Source organism: Lithobates pipiens, unplaced genomic scaffold (genome assembly GCF_037356315.1).
Source record: "Lithobates pipiens isolate NorthernLeopardFrog02 unplaced genomic scaffold, aLitPip1_a1.2 Scaffold_22, whole genome shotgun sequence".
Lineage (NCBI taxonomy): Eukaryota > Metazoa > Chordata > Amphibia > Anura > Ranidae > Lithobates > Lithobates pipiens.
The window spans coordinates 348,750,142-348,767,851 of NW_027507784.1; the positions used below are offsets into that span (position 1 = coordinate 348,750,142).

Sequence of the window (17,710 nt, forward strand, 5' to 3'; positions counted from 1 at the left end):
TGCTGGAGAGAGAGATGGGGCTCAGGTAAGTAATTATGGAGTGCTAGGGTGGCTGCTGCACACAGAAGGTTTTTTATCCTAATGCATAGAATGCACCTTCTGCCTTTACAACCACTTTAACAAACCTCTCATTCAATTTAAATTGGTGCCATCCCTTTCTGATTGTAGATGTGTGCACTTTTACTTCAACTGTTGTTAGAGGTATCTAAATACTCTGGGATTATTTGTTGGGGTTCTTGAAGACTTCATTTAGCATCAAGCGGTCAGCTCTTGGGTTTAATGTGCTGGGCTAATGGCTAGCCATTGGTAAGTCATTTGCACCACTTGTAGATTATTTTCCTTACAGTGAAATTATCAATTTCAAATCATTTGGTGATTTTTTAAAATCCTTTGCCAGACTCATAGACCTATTTCTTTCTGGGGTCCTTACAGAGCCTTATTGATCAGAGCATGGTGACACCATACATGTCAACAGAGAACACTAGACCTGAGATGTCTGGGATATTGAATGGCAGGGCTGTCCTGAATGCTGCCCACCCTGGATAAACCTCATAGTTACATAGAGGTAAGGTTGAAAAAAGACACAAGTCCAACATATGTGTGTGATTATATGTCAGTATTACATTGTATATCCTGTATGTTGCGGTCGTTCAGGTGATTATCTAATAATTTCTTGAAACTGTCGATGTCCCCCGCTGAGACCACTGCCTGTGGAAGGGAATTCCACATCCTTGCCGCACTTACAGTAAAGAACCCTCTACGTTGTTTAAGGTTAAACCTCTTTTCTTCTCATTTTAATGAGTGGCCACGAGTCTTGTTAAACTCCCTAAAAGTTTTCTCCCTATTGTGGGGTCACCAGTCTGGTATTTATATATTGTGGGGTCACCAGTCCGGTATTTAGATATTGTGGGGTCACCAGTCCGGTATTTAGATATTGTGGGGTCATCAGTCCGGTATTTATATATTGTGGGGTCACCAGTCCGGTATTTATATATTGTGGGGTCACCAGTCCGGTATTTATATATTGTGGGGTCACCAGTCCGGTATTTATATATTGTGGGGTCACCAGTCCGGTATTTATATATTGTGGGGTCACCAGTCCGGTATTTATATATTGGGGGGGTCACCAGTCCGGTATTTGTATATTGTGGGGTCACCAGTCCGGTATTTATATAATGAAATCACATCCCCTCTCAGGCGTCTCTTCTCCAGAGAGAATAAGTTCAGAGCTCACAATCTTTCCTCATAACTAATATCCTCCAGACCCTTTATTATCTTTGTTGCCCTTCTTTGTAGTCGCTCCATTTCCAGTACATCCTTCCTGAGGACTGGTGCCCAGAACTGGACAGTATACTCCAGGTGCGGCCGGACCACTTGCCACGTTACCTCTCACCAGATGCAGCTTGTCACTTGAGCAATTGCTGGGTCCTATCCCAGAGTGAGGGTGGAACAGCATCGATGTGGGGCAGGTGGTCAGAGATAATGTCATCTCTCTACTCACCCGCCCCATCTCATACAGTGCAGCCTTCAAGGCTCAGCTGCAAAGAGGCCATGAACCACCACGGTCCGTGACCCAGGGGTTGAGGACCTCCACCCTAAGGCACTCAGCCCCACCCTGGATCATCAATCTTCAGTCTTATTTCCTACAGATATCAATGGCCTCTCCTATTCTCTCTGTCTACATACACATCCAAAACTTTTTTTTTTTAACATTACGAAGTTGGCTGTTAAGTTGTTATTTTGTTTTCTCTGAAATCTCTCACCATTTCTCCCTGCGTAGCTCCGGTTGAATCCGTTATGATTGACATGCAGAATGGAGGCAATGTCGGTCCCATGGAAAAGCTCTTTCTCATTGGTGGTGGAACGGTTCTTGGAGTCGATGTTCTGCTTCTTTATCTGGTAGTTGAGCCAGAGATCTCTGTTCTGTACACGCAGAATCTGGGGGGGACATACAAAGGCTCAGATGTATACAATGTTCTACCAATAAACTGCAGAATGCTCCCAACTATTACACAGGAGAGGACCTGCTCTATAATGAATACAGTGACAGTATCATTCGGATGGTTGTGGAGGTATGCTCAATATGGAAGGTTAGCACACTTGAGGCTATTAAAACTGTATTTGTTATAAATATGTGATTCCAAGGTATTTCAGGGACATGCCCCCCCCCCCCCCTTCTCCAGGGCTTTGATGGTTGGTGTGGTTTGGACTGACCTGATTGAACATGATAAGAGCCCTTTAGGTGCTGTAAATTGACGTAGAACCAGCATGGCATACAGCACTTAAAGGGTTCCTTTTGTATTTGAACTCTGGTTCCTGGTCAGTCCTGACCACACCAACTATCAAAGCCAACACTTGGGCTCTACTTATCACCTGTGGACTGAATTTCAATAAATATCTTTAATAATAGCCCCAAGTGTGACAACCTTCTTCCAAACCCATCTGAATCTATCTTGAGGAGCACCTTTCGGTTGCTACCAGAGAGGCAGCAGCTCGGACTCTAACAAGGCTCACCCATGTCTTACCTTCATTGACCACTCTGAAGGACAAACTATCCCAGATCATCTCCATGGATACTAGACTGCAGACTCGTCCAGTGCTGTCACACATTGAGGTCAAGTATCAAACTGCTCTAACGTGATGTTATGGGTGGAATATTCTATTGAAGGTTTATGTCTGCCCATTCCATAGTGCCAGTGATTAGTCTGTAAATCGGAGTGCCCAGTTCTTTGCACCACACTGTCATAACCAAACCTGAACCTAAATCCTGATTATACGCCCTTTTGTGGATACTTCATCCTTGAGCAGTCAGTCTATTTGCCCTTTCTGCTGTTTTGCTGTAGGAATCTACATATTGCATGCATTAGACCAGTGGTCTCCAAGGGGCCGGATGTGGCCCTCTGCTTGCCTTTATTTGGCCCTTGGGACACTATTTTACCAACTGACACCAACGATAGAGCACTGTTCCCACTACTGACACCATCAACGAGGCACTATTCTTCTTATTAATATCAACAATGGGGCACTATTCCTTCCATCAAAACCAATGATGGGGCACTGATGCTGGGGCATTTTCTACTCCCACTGGCCACTGTCCGGCCCCCCTAAAGCTTATAGGACAGTAAACTGGCCCTTTGCCTAGGAAGTTTGGAGACCCCTGCACTAGACTACTGGCAGTGGATGTGGCCTTCACACCTGGCTACGGAGTCAGAAATGTACCTCCAGCTCATTGCCTGATAATAGATACTCTTCGACTAAGTTTTGGAATCCAGAGCTGAACTTTGATTACTTGGCTATCTGACTGTACATCCTGCCATTCTGTTGTAATGTTTTCTACTGTTGCCATGAGAGATGATTAAAAGGTCCTGCATCCTTGCATCTTTTTGCTGCTGCCTTTCTGGACTTTTGGCATGCTTCTACCAGATCATCATTTTACATCTGTACAGCCTGTATCAGGAGTCACCAGAGGAGCCTCTAACTGGGGATTTATCTTGCACCATCCAACAATTGTGTGACCCGGAGGATCCTTTTACTTCACAAGACATACTCAGCATTCGTCTCCAATGCAATATTGGTATGTCCAGTCCCCACACTATAAGCAGAACACCATCACATCTGACATCTTTCTTCCCAATGTATCAGAGACATTACCTTCAGTATTGTGCTTCCGCAGCTTTTCTGGAATTTCTGCTGTACAGCGGAGTATTCAGGAGTTCCCTGAGCAACATCCTCCTCCATCACAAGAGTCCCACCCATCGGCTTCCAGTGTGGCGGCAATCTATTAGACCCCCCCTCTGAAAGATAAAACGTGCAGTCAGGACCCAAAGAGAAACCAGACAAGTAAAAACCTTGGTGCACAACCTCACTGGAAGCATTGACATGGCAGCCAATAAGATTGGCTTAGTGTACACTCAGGTCTCTGTTCTCCGGAAGCTGATAAAGCCACCAAATCATTCCAGAGAAGCAGATAGTCCACATTATCTCAGATATTCTATGCTAAGCTGTCACATTCCCTCCATGACCCTGCAATGTAGGAATGGGTAACTAGCCATAGACAGGCATATGTGTCACCAGAAATGATAGATGAAGAGAAATCTGGCTGCCATTGAATTTATTGAGCCCATTTTCCTGGGGTCTGAGGCAAGGTCCAAGAAATCTAGGCTGGCTACTATGCATAAAGAAATCCAAGAGAGCTTGGTGTAAGTGGCTGCTGGATGGTCATTACATGGAGACCTCATTACTCAACCCCTCAAGGTACCTGTAACTGCCTGCATAGGATCACAGGAACAATTCCTATTGAGAGCCTGCTGCTATAACATTAGGACCACTAATGCTGCGTACACACGATCAGACTATCCGGTGGACTTAGTGCGGCAGACAACCCGCCGGACTTTGCAGCGGAGGTCCGCCGGACTTTCCGAACGAGTGGACCTGCCCACACACGACTGGACATTTCCGGTGGACAATCCGCCGGACCATGGTGGGGGTCCACCGGACTTTTGAAATGAACGGGCTTGCCCACACACGGAGTAAAGTCCGTTCATTTTGAATATGGCTCCAGGTAAACAGGACTAGCGATGGAGGTCACCAGGTGATGTCACATGGTGACCCTGCCCCTTATGATGTCACAGTCCCAGCATCCTCCGGGTCTGTGACATCATAAGGGGTGGGGTCACCACGTGACATCACCCGGTGACCCTGCCCCTTATCCCTATATAAGTCGCCACACAACGCATCCCTGACATTGCGGCCTGAGAGAGCGTTGTGTCAACATCAGAAGGAAGAAGAAGGGAAGAAGGGAAGAAGGAGAAGAAGGAGAAGAAGGCGGCAGCGGCGACAGTGACAATACCAGGCCAACGCTAGTAAAAGAGCTGTAAGACGATAGTGGAGGCCCGGCAAGAAGAACCAAAGAACGGGACAAGACCCCTGAAGTCGGAAGCAGACCCCCGGATGGCGGCGGCGACGAAGAAGAAAGCCGGGCTCCTCCGCTAGTGAAAGAGCCATCAAAAGAGCAGAAGATAGTGGAGGAGCCTGGCGAGAAGACCACCGAAGATGGAAGAAGACCCCCAGAGCTGTCTAATAAAAGTACTTTAAAAACCTGTGTTGTGTTTTTTTTTATGTACACTTTTTTCCCCAGATGAATGGGTAGGGGTACATCATACCCCATACTCATTCACATAGGGTGGGGAGCCGGGATCTGGGGGCCTTCTTATTAATGGGGGCTCCTGGATTCTGATAAGCCCCCCGTCTGCAGACCCCGACAACCAACGGCCAGGGTTGTCGGGAAGAGGCCCTTGTCCCCATCAACATTGGGACAAGGTGCTTTGGGGTGGGGGGCCGCAGGGCTCCCCTTCCCCAAAGCACCCCCCCCATGTTGAGGGCACGCAGCCTGGTACAGCTCAGGAGGGGGGGGGGCGCTTGATCATCCCCACCCCCTTTCCTGACTGGCCGGGGTGCGTGCTCGGATAAGGGTCTGATATGGACTTTGGGGGGACCCTTACGCCGTTTTTTCAGCATAGGGGTTCCCCTTTAAATCCATACCAGGTGATGGGGCTAGCAAGGTGTCAATCTCGCCGATGGAGGCGGTGACATTGACTTCCTTCGCTAGTCCCGTCTATCTGCAGTCACGTTCAAAATGAACGGCCTTTACTCGGTGTGTGGGCAAGTCCGTTCATTTCAAAAGTCCGGCGGACTAGCACACAGACGGGCGGATTGTCCGCCCGACTGCCAAGACCTGCGGACAATTTTGAGTCAAGACTTCTTTCAAAGTCTGCCGGACGAAAAAAGTCCGCCAGAACTCACACACAGGCGGATTGTCCGCCGGACTCTGGTCCGCCGGACCAAGTCCGCTGGATAGTGCGATCGTGTGTATGCGGCATAATAACCACTCCTTAAAGTGGAAGTAAACCCTTCTATCGTTTTCAGTCAAGGAAGCTGCCATCTTGGCCTCTAATGATTCTTCAACTGCCATAATGCTGCACATGTGATCAGTTATGAAACCAGCCATTGGATGGTTTGAAAGTTTGGTTGAGAGCACAGCCAATGTAAAAGTTAGCATTTCCGGCATGCCAGGAATGTAAGTGTTTTTGAAACTGGGTTTACTACCGCTTTAAGGGTCTAGTGTCATTGGGAAGGTATGCTCTTAAAGATATCATTTGTTACTGGGTGGCTGAAACAATAGGATCACCATTAACTTTGATATTACTGGGAGGCTGCTACTTAAGAAATTATAGCCACCATCCAATACACCATACAATTTTGTTGCTGAAATAAGATGGGCTGTGCTATTTTAAGTTTAAGAATAAATTTAATGGATGACCATTGGGAGACATAATGGAGGTCCATTAACTCTACTAATAATACAGTGCCACGTCCTAGAATCAATTGATATAAATCACAACAGGGTTTTAACACTAGTTCATGGACTTTGTGGGCACAACTCCAACAGGTAAGTAAAATATAAATTCTTTAATGGCACATAAAAATTTCACATTTAGAAAAACACCTACATTTAAGATCATAGTAGCATTGAGCACCAATCGTAAAAGGAGATGGTGGTCCACAATTACCATAATGGAGGTACAGGCTAATACAGCCGTATAAGCTGATACAACATTCAAACGGTAGAGGGTTTCACCATCCCTTTATATTAAGCTCGACATGTTTCACGTATGCTGCCTCCTCAGGAGTGAAAAAGGTGCAAACATAGAACTACTACCAGTAGGTAAGTACGATATGCAAGCTGAGGGGAGCAAGTATTGCTCTAGACCAATATTTCTTAGGCATAGCCAGCCACCATAATTCACTAGGTCAAGAAAAGATAAGGAACAAGTAGGTCTGTAATTCTACATCACAATGGGGGAGCCCCTTCACAGGTATAAATAACAAATCGGTCCAATGTAAATAATCCAAACCATGAGGAGAAGTCTGGCCATGTGGTAACCCCACACAAGGTCCTCATGGTTTGGATTATTTACATTGGACCGATTTGTTATTTATACCTGTGAGGGGGCTCCCCCATTGTGATGGAGAATTACAGACCTACTTGTTCCTTATCTTTGCTTGACCTAGTGAATTATGGGTGGAGGGTTATGCCTAGGATGCTTTGGTCTATAGCAATACTTGCTCCCTCAGCTTGCATATTGTACTTATCTGCTGGTGGCAATTCTATGTTTGTACCTTTTTCTCTCCTGACGAGGCAAACATGTCGTGCTGCATATGAAGGTATGGTGAAACCCTCTACTGTTTGAATGTTCTATCATTTTCTAAGGTTGTATTAGTCTATACCTCCATTAATTGTGGACCCCTATCTCCTTCTTTGAATGGTGCTCAATGCTACTATAATTTTAAATGTAGCTGTTTTTCTAAATGCAAATTTTATTATGTATCAATAAAGAATTACCGTAATATTTTACTTACCTGTAGAAGTCGTGCCCACAAAGCCCATGAACTATGGTTCAAACCCCTTTGTGATTTATATCATTCTCTTCACAAGTTGTTGAGCAAATAAACTTCAGAAGAACTAAACTGACTAAAACCCAACTATCGCCCATGGTGTGTTGTTGGGTGTAGCTATGGGAAGGGTAGGAGAATCCAGGACAACCCAGTATCTCCTGTGGAATTAATGCTACAGTTGTCTTAGTTGAGGGGACTCTGCCCTGCAATGCCAGCTGTTTTTAGTTGAGTTTATATAATACAATGAATGAATTAACATTAAAAGTCATATTACCATGTTTCACAACACGTTGGATCTGAATTTGGTTCCCATGATTGTCTGTAGCCGATTCTCTTTGTACACTGACAGTATATTGGTGTCTTCGGATCTGGATTGTGATCTGGGCTTTGTTGTCATTTTTTGCCTCTTCCAGCTCCAGGTTTGTCATCTTGTCGAAGGGAACCATAGTTCCTCCATTGTCATAACTCCATTCCACCAGTTTCCCGGTGAGCTCTGCTGCGCGCTCCCGGTTCTTTCTGTCTTTTACCCGGTTTATAATCATTTCTATCTCCCCGGACACAGGTAGGACGTCCCGGGTGAGGCCCACGATCCGGATGGAGGGGTCGGGTGGTTTGTAAATGACAGAGACCTGAAACTTTTTCTGGAGGTCGGAGATCTTCTGCACCTCGGCGTCTTCTAATTCGGAGATACATTCCTCTCGGATCACCTTCTCTCCCTGCTCATTGTCGATCAGCTGCAGTAGCCAAGCCTTCGTCCTCTCCACGCTACTTTTATCTTCAGCACACAAGCTGAACACCACAGGCTCAATGCCCTCCATCAACTGAAAGGCGGTGAGCTTCTGAACTCTCTTTGAGGCTTTTGATGGCATAATATATTCTACAGAGGAAGAAAAGAGACAATGGTGTCACAAATTGCTCTGAAAATGGAAATATAAATTGTGAACAAATAGTTTATGAACGGGATGTAGACCAGGCTTGGGTAACATGGATTTCAGCTGAGGAAATGTGAGGATGTTCTGTATAAAGTCCATTTGATATTTAATGCTTCGCTGATTAAAGTAGATTTAATCTCAATCACTGAGAGACCAGACTTTGCCCCTGCTTTCTATTATTGTTGGTATTCAATAGTATGGCGATGGGGTAAATATAAGAAATCTGAATACTGGGCTGGCATGTTCTGCACATTGAAGGGCTTCCTTGATCACCTTGAGTTATGATAGGGATGAACGACTTTTGAATTGCAGCGACACACTGTGATATTCAATTCCAAATACAAGTTTATTCCAATAACAGAGTGTTTGCAAAGCCAACACGTTTCAGGGGCTGTAACAACTTCACCAGGGCTTAAGAGATTGAAGCAAAGATAGTGTATGTGGACTCAGTAATCAGTGTATAGTTGGATTTTGTAATATAGTTACACAGTAGGTAAGGTTGAATAAAGGCAATAGTCCATCCAGTTCAACCTGTGTAGGTGCACGTGTGTCAGTGTCTATAATCATTTCCCATATCCCTGTATGTGGTGTTCTTTAAGCCCTTGTACACACGGTCGGAGATTCCGACGGAATGTGTCCGATCGGACCGTTTTGTCGGATATTCCGACTGTGTGTGGTCTCCATCGGACTGTTTCCGTCGACCAAGTTTTCCAACTTGTTGGTAAAATTTTCCGACAAAATGCTCCGATCGGACATACTCCGATCATGTGTAGAGAATTCCGATCGGACAAAGTGCCACGCATGACTCAGATCAAATTCCTACATCAAAGCTATTGGCTACTAACCTGAACATAGTCCCGTCGTAACAAAATAACGTCATCACATATTGAACGATCAGATTTTCCGACAACTTCCTCCAACCGTGTGTATGCAACAGTTTAGGACAAAATCCGACGGATTTGGTTGTCGGAATCTCCGACCGTGTGTACAAGGGCTTAGATGCACATCCAAGAGTCTCTTAAAAATACCCATACTCCCCACTGCCACCATCAATTGTGGAAGAGAGTTCCATAGCCTTATTGCCCTATGAAAACTCTCCCCCATACAGTTTAAGGTTAAACCGCTTTTCTTCCAATCTCATTGTGTGGCCTCGTGTCCTCATACACTCCCTGAGACTGAATCGTTTTTTTTTTCCTACGCTGAGATCATCATTCAGATATTTGTAAATCGCTATCATGTCCCCTCTCAAGCGGCGTCTCTCCAGCGAGAATACATTTATTCCTTTTAGTCATTCCTCATAATTGAGGTCCTCCAATCGCCTTATTAATTTTGTTGCCCTTCTTTGAACTCTCTCCAGCTCCAGCACATCCCTTCAACATCCCTTGCTGGAAGTTATCAGTTGATTCAAGCTTATTACTGACTCTGTATTCAGTGTATCTTTGTTTTTTTCTCTTAAAGAAAAAGTCTCCCCATATATATCTTCTCTTCATCCATTCCCTCAGGGGGCAAAGTGCATGTAGTACTTTGTCCCATTTTGATAGGTGTTGTGTATCCTGATCTAGCATGGTTGACATCACGCCCCTCCTCCCCTACAGAGCAGACTAGGTCAGAGATAATGATGTTTATGTGCCTGACATGCTCAGTGACATCATTGGAGGTGGAGAGGACACAAGACTGATGACTATGAAATCAGCATAATCACACCCAAGATAGGTAGCAGCAGAGGGAGCAGGAGCAACAGAGTAGACAAGATCAGTGTCAATGACCTCAATGTGTTCAACAGTTGTGCCTGGGATGCTCAGTCACAGCAGAGCTCTTCTTGATCTACCAATTAGGAACACAAATCGGGTTTCTGGCAGGGGAGGAGCTGACCGGCAGTAACAGCAGAGATAAAGAAGAGATTTATTGCACAATTGTTTAGCATTAGGGGATAATCATTTCTACATTAATCATCAGACCAGCAGTTTTCATTGCTCATGAGACTCCTTCATTAAGCCATGGTGATGGGGGTGGATTTACAGCCCCCAAACCGCACTCAATCTATCATTTTAATAAATTTGTTTTCAGACATAAATATCATGCTTTATCACTTTAGTTGGTCACTCTTCCAAGATACTGAGCTCCATCTACATACAGAAATGTTTCTATCTCTTTCTTGTTCAGTCGGCCTCCCGAACTCCCACCCCCCAAACTCACCGATGATTTTAGTGAATAAGGATTTGTCTTCAGGCAGGGCGGTCCTCTCTCTTGTCTTCATACTCGTGTAGAAATCATTCATCATATGTTGCTGGAATAGAACCACTTTCACCGTCTGGAGAGAACGGACCGATTTAGATTTGATGAAGTCCACCAGACCATCGAGGATTGAGTCGGCCACTTTGGAGGCGGCTAATCTCCCCGCACCTGTATCAACCAGACAACAATGTTTACCATAGATATCTACTGACCATAAAATGTAACTTTTCCTTTATTAAATGCAAAAAGTTAGAAAATCTGACCTCCCAGAGGCTCTGCTGTACAAAGCTGTCATCAGATGAGAGATAGTGGTGGGAACCCCTCATAATGGGCACAGCGGGGGTACAGACCTGGGAACTCAGCAAAGGGATGGTGGGAACCCCTCATAATGGGCACAGCGGGTGTACAGACCCGGGAACTCAGCACAGGGATGATGGGAACCCCTCATAATGAGCACAGTGGTGTGTACAGACCCGGGAACTCAGCACAGGGATGGTGGGAACCCCTCATAATGGGCACAGAGGGTGTACAGACCCGGGAACTCAGCACAGGGATGGTGGAAACCCCTCATAATGAGCACAGTGGTGTGTACAGACCCGGGAACTCAGCACAGGGATGGTGGGAACCCCTCGTAATGGGCACAGCGGGTGTACAGACCCGGAAACTCAGCACAGGGATGGTGGGAACCCCTCATAATGGGCACAGCGGGCGTACAGACCCGGGAACTCAGCACAGGGATGGTGGGAACCCCTCATAATGGGCACAGCAGGTGTACAGACCTGAGAACTCAGCACAGGGATGGTGGGAACCCCTCATAATGGACACAGCGGGTGTACAGACCTGGCAAACTCAGCACAGGGATGGTGTAACCCCCCCCCCCCCCCCATAATATCTGTTATACCTGTTCCCAGAGCGGGGAAGGTGACAGAAGAGACCCGACGCTTCTCACACTCCTGCAGGACATCCAGGACAACTCTCTTGATAGATGCTGGATCGTTTCTTCCTACCACATGAAGAATCCATTTACATTGTGTGATGTTTCCAGAATCGGTGATGACGTATCCATTATGAGGTTGGGCACCTGTCAGAGATGGAAACTTTAGCTGGTAATGTATTTTTTCCTGCCTAACACCAACTAGCGTTAAACATGTCCCCACTCCCCTTCTGTTGACTAAGCCGTGTAAACTAAATGTGTATACTTACCTGTGTTTGGCCCGCTCCTGTCTGGTCATGTGATCCCGTGTGTCAGCCAGCGAAAGTTGCAGGGGAGAGGAGGAAGCACTTGACAACAGCTGGAGACTCCAGGAGTGGTGACATCATCAATAGCCTCCTATGATTCATTCATTGTTGGTGCTCTCTCCTCTTCCCTGCACCCGCAATTGACTGACATAGAGGAGCCGGATCACATAACCGGATCGTAGTGGGCAGAAAATGAGTAAACACCAAAAAAAAAAGAGACACACGTTCCAAGGACTACCTTGGGGACCGTAATGGCCAGAAAATGAGTAAACACCAAAAAAAAGAGAGACACGTTCCAAGGACTACCTTGGGGACCGTAATGGCCAGAAAATGAGTAAACACCAAAAAAAAAGAGACACGCGATCCAAGGACTACCTTGGGAAAGGCAAAAAAAAAAATGTAATAAAAAATCAAATGTGTTATCAACAAAAATATACACCTGTGGGTAGGTGCAGTGTGGTACGGTGGCAGTAATGACACAAAGTCTGTATTTCAGATAACTCAAAATTGTATTGCGGACAGCCCATCTGGAGGGCGCCGCACCGGGTAACGCTCACAATTCTGTGTAAAGCAGAGATGCAGCGGGTAAAGATGCATCAACAGCGTCTGTCTTAGAGGGCGGAATGTGGCCTGGCCCATCTGGTCCCAATGTACACGGCATGGCCTTTACTGGCACATGGGGACCGTCCATCAGCTGTAATAACCCCAATGCTTGAAGACCATTTCCCTCTACATCTTCCCCATGTTTACATCTTCAAAATGTCTGCCACATTCTGTAAATTGCAGGGGGGGGGGGGTATTTACTAAAACTGGAGAGTGTAAAGAGTGTAGTCTTGTGCAGCTCTGCATAGAAACCAATCAGCTTCCAGGTTTTATTGTCAAAGCTTCATTGAACAAGCTTAGGCCCCTTTCACACATACGGATGAAAATGGACATCAATGCATTCCTATGGAAAAACAGATGTACCTGGATGATCATCCATCTACATCCGTTTTCATCTGCTTCCGTCAACATCCGTTTTCTTTGAACGGTTGAAAGCCCTATTTTTCATCTGTTTAAAAAAACGGTCGGCTATTAGTTATAAGTTAGAGACATTCTCTGTGTTGTTACTGTGGGGTTGGCTCCCTCTAGTGTTTGCTGGACTCTATGTGTGAATTTCCTTCATGGGACGTGTAGTTCAGAATGCTGAAGTGACTCTGCCAGCAGGACTGATCCAAACTACAAGGAACGGAATGCTGAGAGAACAGGGACTGCTGGGAGAGGGTGTGGCTTAGATCACGCTCTCTGGACGCTGTTTTGACGGATGTCTCTCAAATCCCCCCCCCCCATGTCAGACTGACATGCCGGTCATGCGGGTAGAAATTTAGTTCTGTTGAACTTGTGCGATTTCAAACCCGCATTCAGTGTGAACCCAGACAAAGGGGCCTTAGAAGCTGAATGGCTACCATACACAGCCGCACCAGATTGTGAGTGCTCCGGTATTGTAATTAGTAGCCCCCCTTGTCTATTTTTGTATATGTGCAAAAGCAAAAAAATGAAAACAAGGATGGTCCAGTGCAGAGCTTTACCCAGATCCGCAGCAGATGATCCAACAGACGGTCCGGCCGCATCCAGAATCGCTTTTGAAACTCCTACAAATAAAAATATAAAACACAATGAGGCTGAATTCACAGAGCTTTAATACACGGTTACGTATCCTTATTTATCCATGTGACTGTCATTTTCAAATCTTATTGGACTTGAATTGTGCCCTATGTCAACTCCATAGAGAGCTGAGCCCTCCAAAATTCTTATTCCCTCATCTACGAGTCTTTCCATCTATAACTCCTACAAAGACCTTCACAATCTGATGTCTCTATACATTCCCTCACCGGTTTCGAGATACACATGACCTCCCCTCCTCCACTCACGTCCTCAATCTACTCCACCCAGAACTTCTCTGGGATCCCCTCCCCCACCCCGATCACCTCCTTTTACATCATGTGGATGGCCAGGTGCGTCACTTACCTGAGAAGAGATGACACTTGGGTGCACTATGGGAAATCAGATCCAAGTGAGAATCTGCTACGTAGGGACCGAGATGGTGACTGGAAGTACTAGCAGTGTGGCCACTTTGGACATGTATCCAGGAATTGCAGCAAGCCTGAATCCAAAAGCAACTGCAGGCCACCATTAAACTAGGGGCTGGGGGACGATCCCTGGGACCAGCAACACAAGGTCCCATCAGACCAGAAGCTATGGTCGCCCCAAGTCCAGATATCAACACCTTACTCAATGGACAAGAGCTACCCCGTTTGATTGATACAGGGACTAAAGTGACTGTCATGGAGTATGACTTCTACGCTCAGAGATTTGGGACTAGAGACGAGCTGGATCCCTCCTGGCTGTCCCTAAAAGTGGCCAACAACTTGCCCATCTAAGTGGAAGATTTCACTAGGGTGAGGATCCAAATGGACCAGATGCTAGAATGGGTGGGGGTGTGGTGACTCGCTGTCCAGTGAGCTCGGAAGTACCTATTGTCCTGGACATGAATGTGTTGAAGAACTTGGATTTGCCCCTCTTGCTGGCCCAGTTTGAGTACTCACGGGCTCAAACACACATACCTGGATAACTATTTATTTTCCACAAGCATTTCATTATTTATTTCCTTCTGTGCATTGAGTTTAACGCCTATTCATGTGGTATTTACCAATCTTTTTCAGCGTTTTGCTGGGAATATGCAGTATTTAAGGAAAATGTGTCTGGACACCCACATACTGCATGCAATCTGGTTCTGTGAATGGAGCCCAGTGTCCTAACTGAACTTCTGCTACAACCGGTGGGCTGGATGTTGGTGAGAAACCCAAAATATGAAAGAGGTAGCAAGCTGAAGCCCAAGTGGGAGAACACCCTCTACTGGGTGAAGATGTAACCTTTTCCCCTGACCCAGGTGTACGATGTGGTCTCAGAGGGCCCTAAACCTGTCAAAAATTGGCTCCACCACAACCTTTTGAGGCCATGCGTCTTAAGTGGGGATTGCTCTGCCAAGCCTGCCGGAGACCGAGAGGATCGGAGCTCTAAAGATTTCCCCCCAGTGCAAGAAGTCTCCTTTGAGTGGTATCTGCCACCCCTCGAACTAAAGCCTCCATGTTCATGAATTATGTAGAGGCTAGTCTCAGTTACGTGCCTGTGGACAGTCCAGGGGCCTCACAATAGGCTGCCAGCCCCGCTGAGTCCATGGGCTCTACCGAGAACTCAGCCCCTAGCCCAGATGCAGGGGATGCTACTGACACTGTTGACTCCTCCACCACTTAAGGCTTTGGAGTTTCCAGCAGAAACTTAGGACTCTGAGGGTGGCCCGGCAGAGGACAGTGGGGTGGAGGACCCACTTCACAACATACAGGATTTAAAAAGGATCTGCTACTGATAGTTGGGTGCCAGATACCACAACATTCCTTCAGAGGTCTAGTGGTGTCTGTAACTCAATGGGTCAGGGCTGTTTTGGCAGGAAAAGTGGGACCTACTCAATATTCAGTGGATAAAGTTATGGCTGATCAGTGCATAATCTGATATTTGGATTTCGGGGGTCAGAATAAATTACCTGTGCACAGAGTGAAGTCTGGGTTGGAAGAATTTACAATGACATCGGTCTTCTCTTTGGTGATATCGCCGGTCTTCACCTGATAAGTGACAGATCCGATCTTCATTTCATGAACCCCGAGTGATGGGTCTGTCACCATCCCAAAGAACACTGCAAGACAGAAAGGACTGTGATGATAATAAGCAGAATAGGGGATCATCCTGTATAATATTTTTATCCTCTTCCATCCACCTCCATTGTTCCCACCTCTGTCATCATCCTCCTCTTCTTCCTTCCATCCCCAACCTCCTTCTCTTTGTCATGATCCTCCTTTTCTGTCCATTCATCCTTCACTGTCCTCCTATCCATCATCATTCTTCTCTTCTTCCATCCTTCTCCCCCACTTTCCTCTCCTCTGTCATCACCTCTTCTATCCATGCCCAATTTCCATCCTTCTATTGTCATCCTTCTCCAATATCCAACCCCATTGTCCACCGTCATCATCCTCCTGATCCATCTGCACTCTCCTGCCTTCTATCATCCTCCTCCTCTTCCTTCTCCATTAATGCCTCGTCTCTCAACATTATCCTCATCTTGCATTGTGGATAGATTTATTATATCGCATAAAACAAGCTATATTAGCCCTTGTACACACGGTTGGATATTCTGACAATAAAATCCGTCTGATTTTTTCTGACGGATTTTGTCCGAAACTGGTGTTTAGGGATGAGCTTCGAGTTCGAGTCGAACTCATGTTCGACTCGAACATTGCCTGTTCGCCTGTTCAGCGAACAGTGAACAATTTGGGCTGTTCGCAGCAAAATTCGAAAAGCCGGAACACCCTATACAAGTCTATGGGAGAAATCTAAAGTGCTCATTTTAAAGGGTAATATGCAGGTTACTGTCCTAAAAAGTGTTTGGGGACCCGGGTCCTGCCCCAGGGGACATGGATCAATGCAAAAAAAAGTTTTAAAAACGGCCGTTTTTTCAGGAGCAGTGATTTTAATAATGATTAAAGTGAAACAATAAAAGTGTAATATTCCTTTAAATTTCGTACCTGGGGGGTGTCTATAGTATGCCTGTGAAGGGGCGCATGTTTCCCGTGCTTAGAACTGTCCCTGCACAAAGTGTCATTTGTGCAGGAAAAAAAGTCTTTTAAAATCACTTGCGGCTATTGTCGGGTCCCGTAATACAGAGAACACTCAATGAGTGTTCTCTGCATTAGCCGACAATTCATTCATTCATTGATAAAAAATAAAAATAAAAAAATAAAAAGCGTGGGGGTTCCCCTAAATTCAATTACCAGGCCCTTCAGGTCTGACATGGATATTAAGGGGAACCCCGTGTCAAATTTAAAAAAAATTGACGTGGGGGTCCCCCTAAATATCCATAACCAGACCCTTCAGGTCTGACATGGATATTAAGGGGAACCCCGTGTCAAATTTAAAAAAAAATTGACGTGGGGGTCCCCCTAAGAATCCATATCAGACCCTTTATCCGAGCACGCAACCTGGCAGGCCGCAGGAAAAGAGGGGGGGGGCGAGAGAGCGGCCCCCCCTCCCTCCTGAACCGTACCAGGCCACATACCCTCAACATTGGGAGGATGCTTTGGGGGTCTGTGACCCCTCAAAGCACCTTGTCCCCATGTTGATGAGGACAAGGGCCTCATCCTCACAACCCTGGCCGTTGGTTGTGAGGGTCTGCGGGAGGGGGGCTTATCAGAATCTGGAAGCCCCCTTTAACAAGGGGACCCCCAGATCCCGGCCCCCCCCTGTTTGAAATGTTAAGGGGGTACAAAAGTACCCCTACCATTTCACAAAGAAAGTGTCAAAATGGTTAAATAAGACAAACACACTTTTGAAAAATTCCTTTATTAAAAATGAAAAAAATAAATATCCAGCGACGGGTCTCCGGGGTCCAGCGATGGATGATCATATCCAGCGACGGGGGATCTCTCAGTCCAGCGCTGTCCATACATCCTTCTTCTGTCTCCACTCCGGAGACACTGCAGAGATCCCAGCGCTGACGTTTCTTATATTAGGAGGGCGGGGCCACCCGTCACCTGACCCCGCCCCTCTGACGCTGGAGAGGGAAGCCAGGGGTTCCTGCGTTACATCAGAGGGGGCGGGGTCACCCACACGTCACTGGGGAACCCCTGGCTTCCCTCTCCAGCGTCAGAGGGGCGGGGTCAGGTGACGGGTGGCCCCGCCCTCCCAATATAAGAAATGTCAGCGCTCGGCTCTCTGCAGTGTCTCCGGAGTGGAGACAGAAGAAGGATGTATGGACAGCG

The 17,710-nt window shown here is 46.3% G+C and overlaps 1 protein-coding gene across 4 annotated transcripts in view; it reads right to left on the minus strand.

Moving 5' to 3' along the window:
• LOC143925142 (protein mono-ADP-ribosyltransferase PARP14-like) overlaps positions 1 to 17,710 on the minus strand; it is a 391,904-nt gene that overhangs the window by 338,774 nt on the left and 35,420 nt on the right. For 2 of the 4 annotated variants that reach the window (XM_077449757.1, XM_077449756.1), the window contains exons 10-16: positions 15,442 to 15,591; positions 13,430 to 13,492; positions 11,524 to 11,703; positions 10,584 to 10,790; positions 7,730 to 8,332; positions 3,652 to 3,794; positions 1,764 to 1,938 (exon numbers count right to left, since the gene is read on the minus strand). The exons of the other annotated variants lie outside the window; for them this stretch is intronic. In XM_077449757.1, coding sequence (XP_077305883.1) covers positions 1,764 to 1,938; positions 3,652 to 3,794; positions 7,730 to 8,332; positions 10,584 to 10,790; positions 11,524 to 11,703; positions 13,430 to 13,492; positions 15,442 to 15,591 — 1,521 coding nt within the window. The remainder of the gene's footprint in view (positions 1 to 1,763; positions 1,939 to 3,651; positions 3,795 to 7,729; positions 8,333 to 10,583; positions 10,791 to 11,523; positions 11,704 to 13,429; positions 13,493 to 15,441; positions 15,592 to 17,710) is intronic. 4 annotated transcript variants of the gene reach the window in all.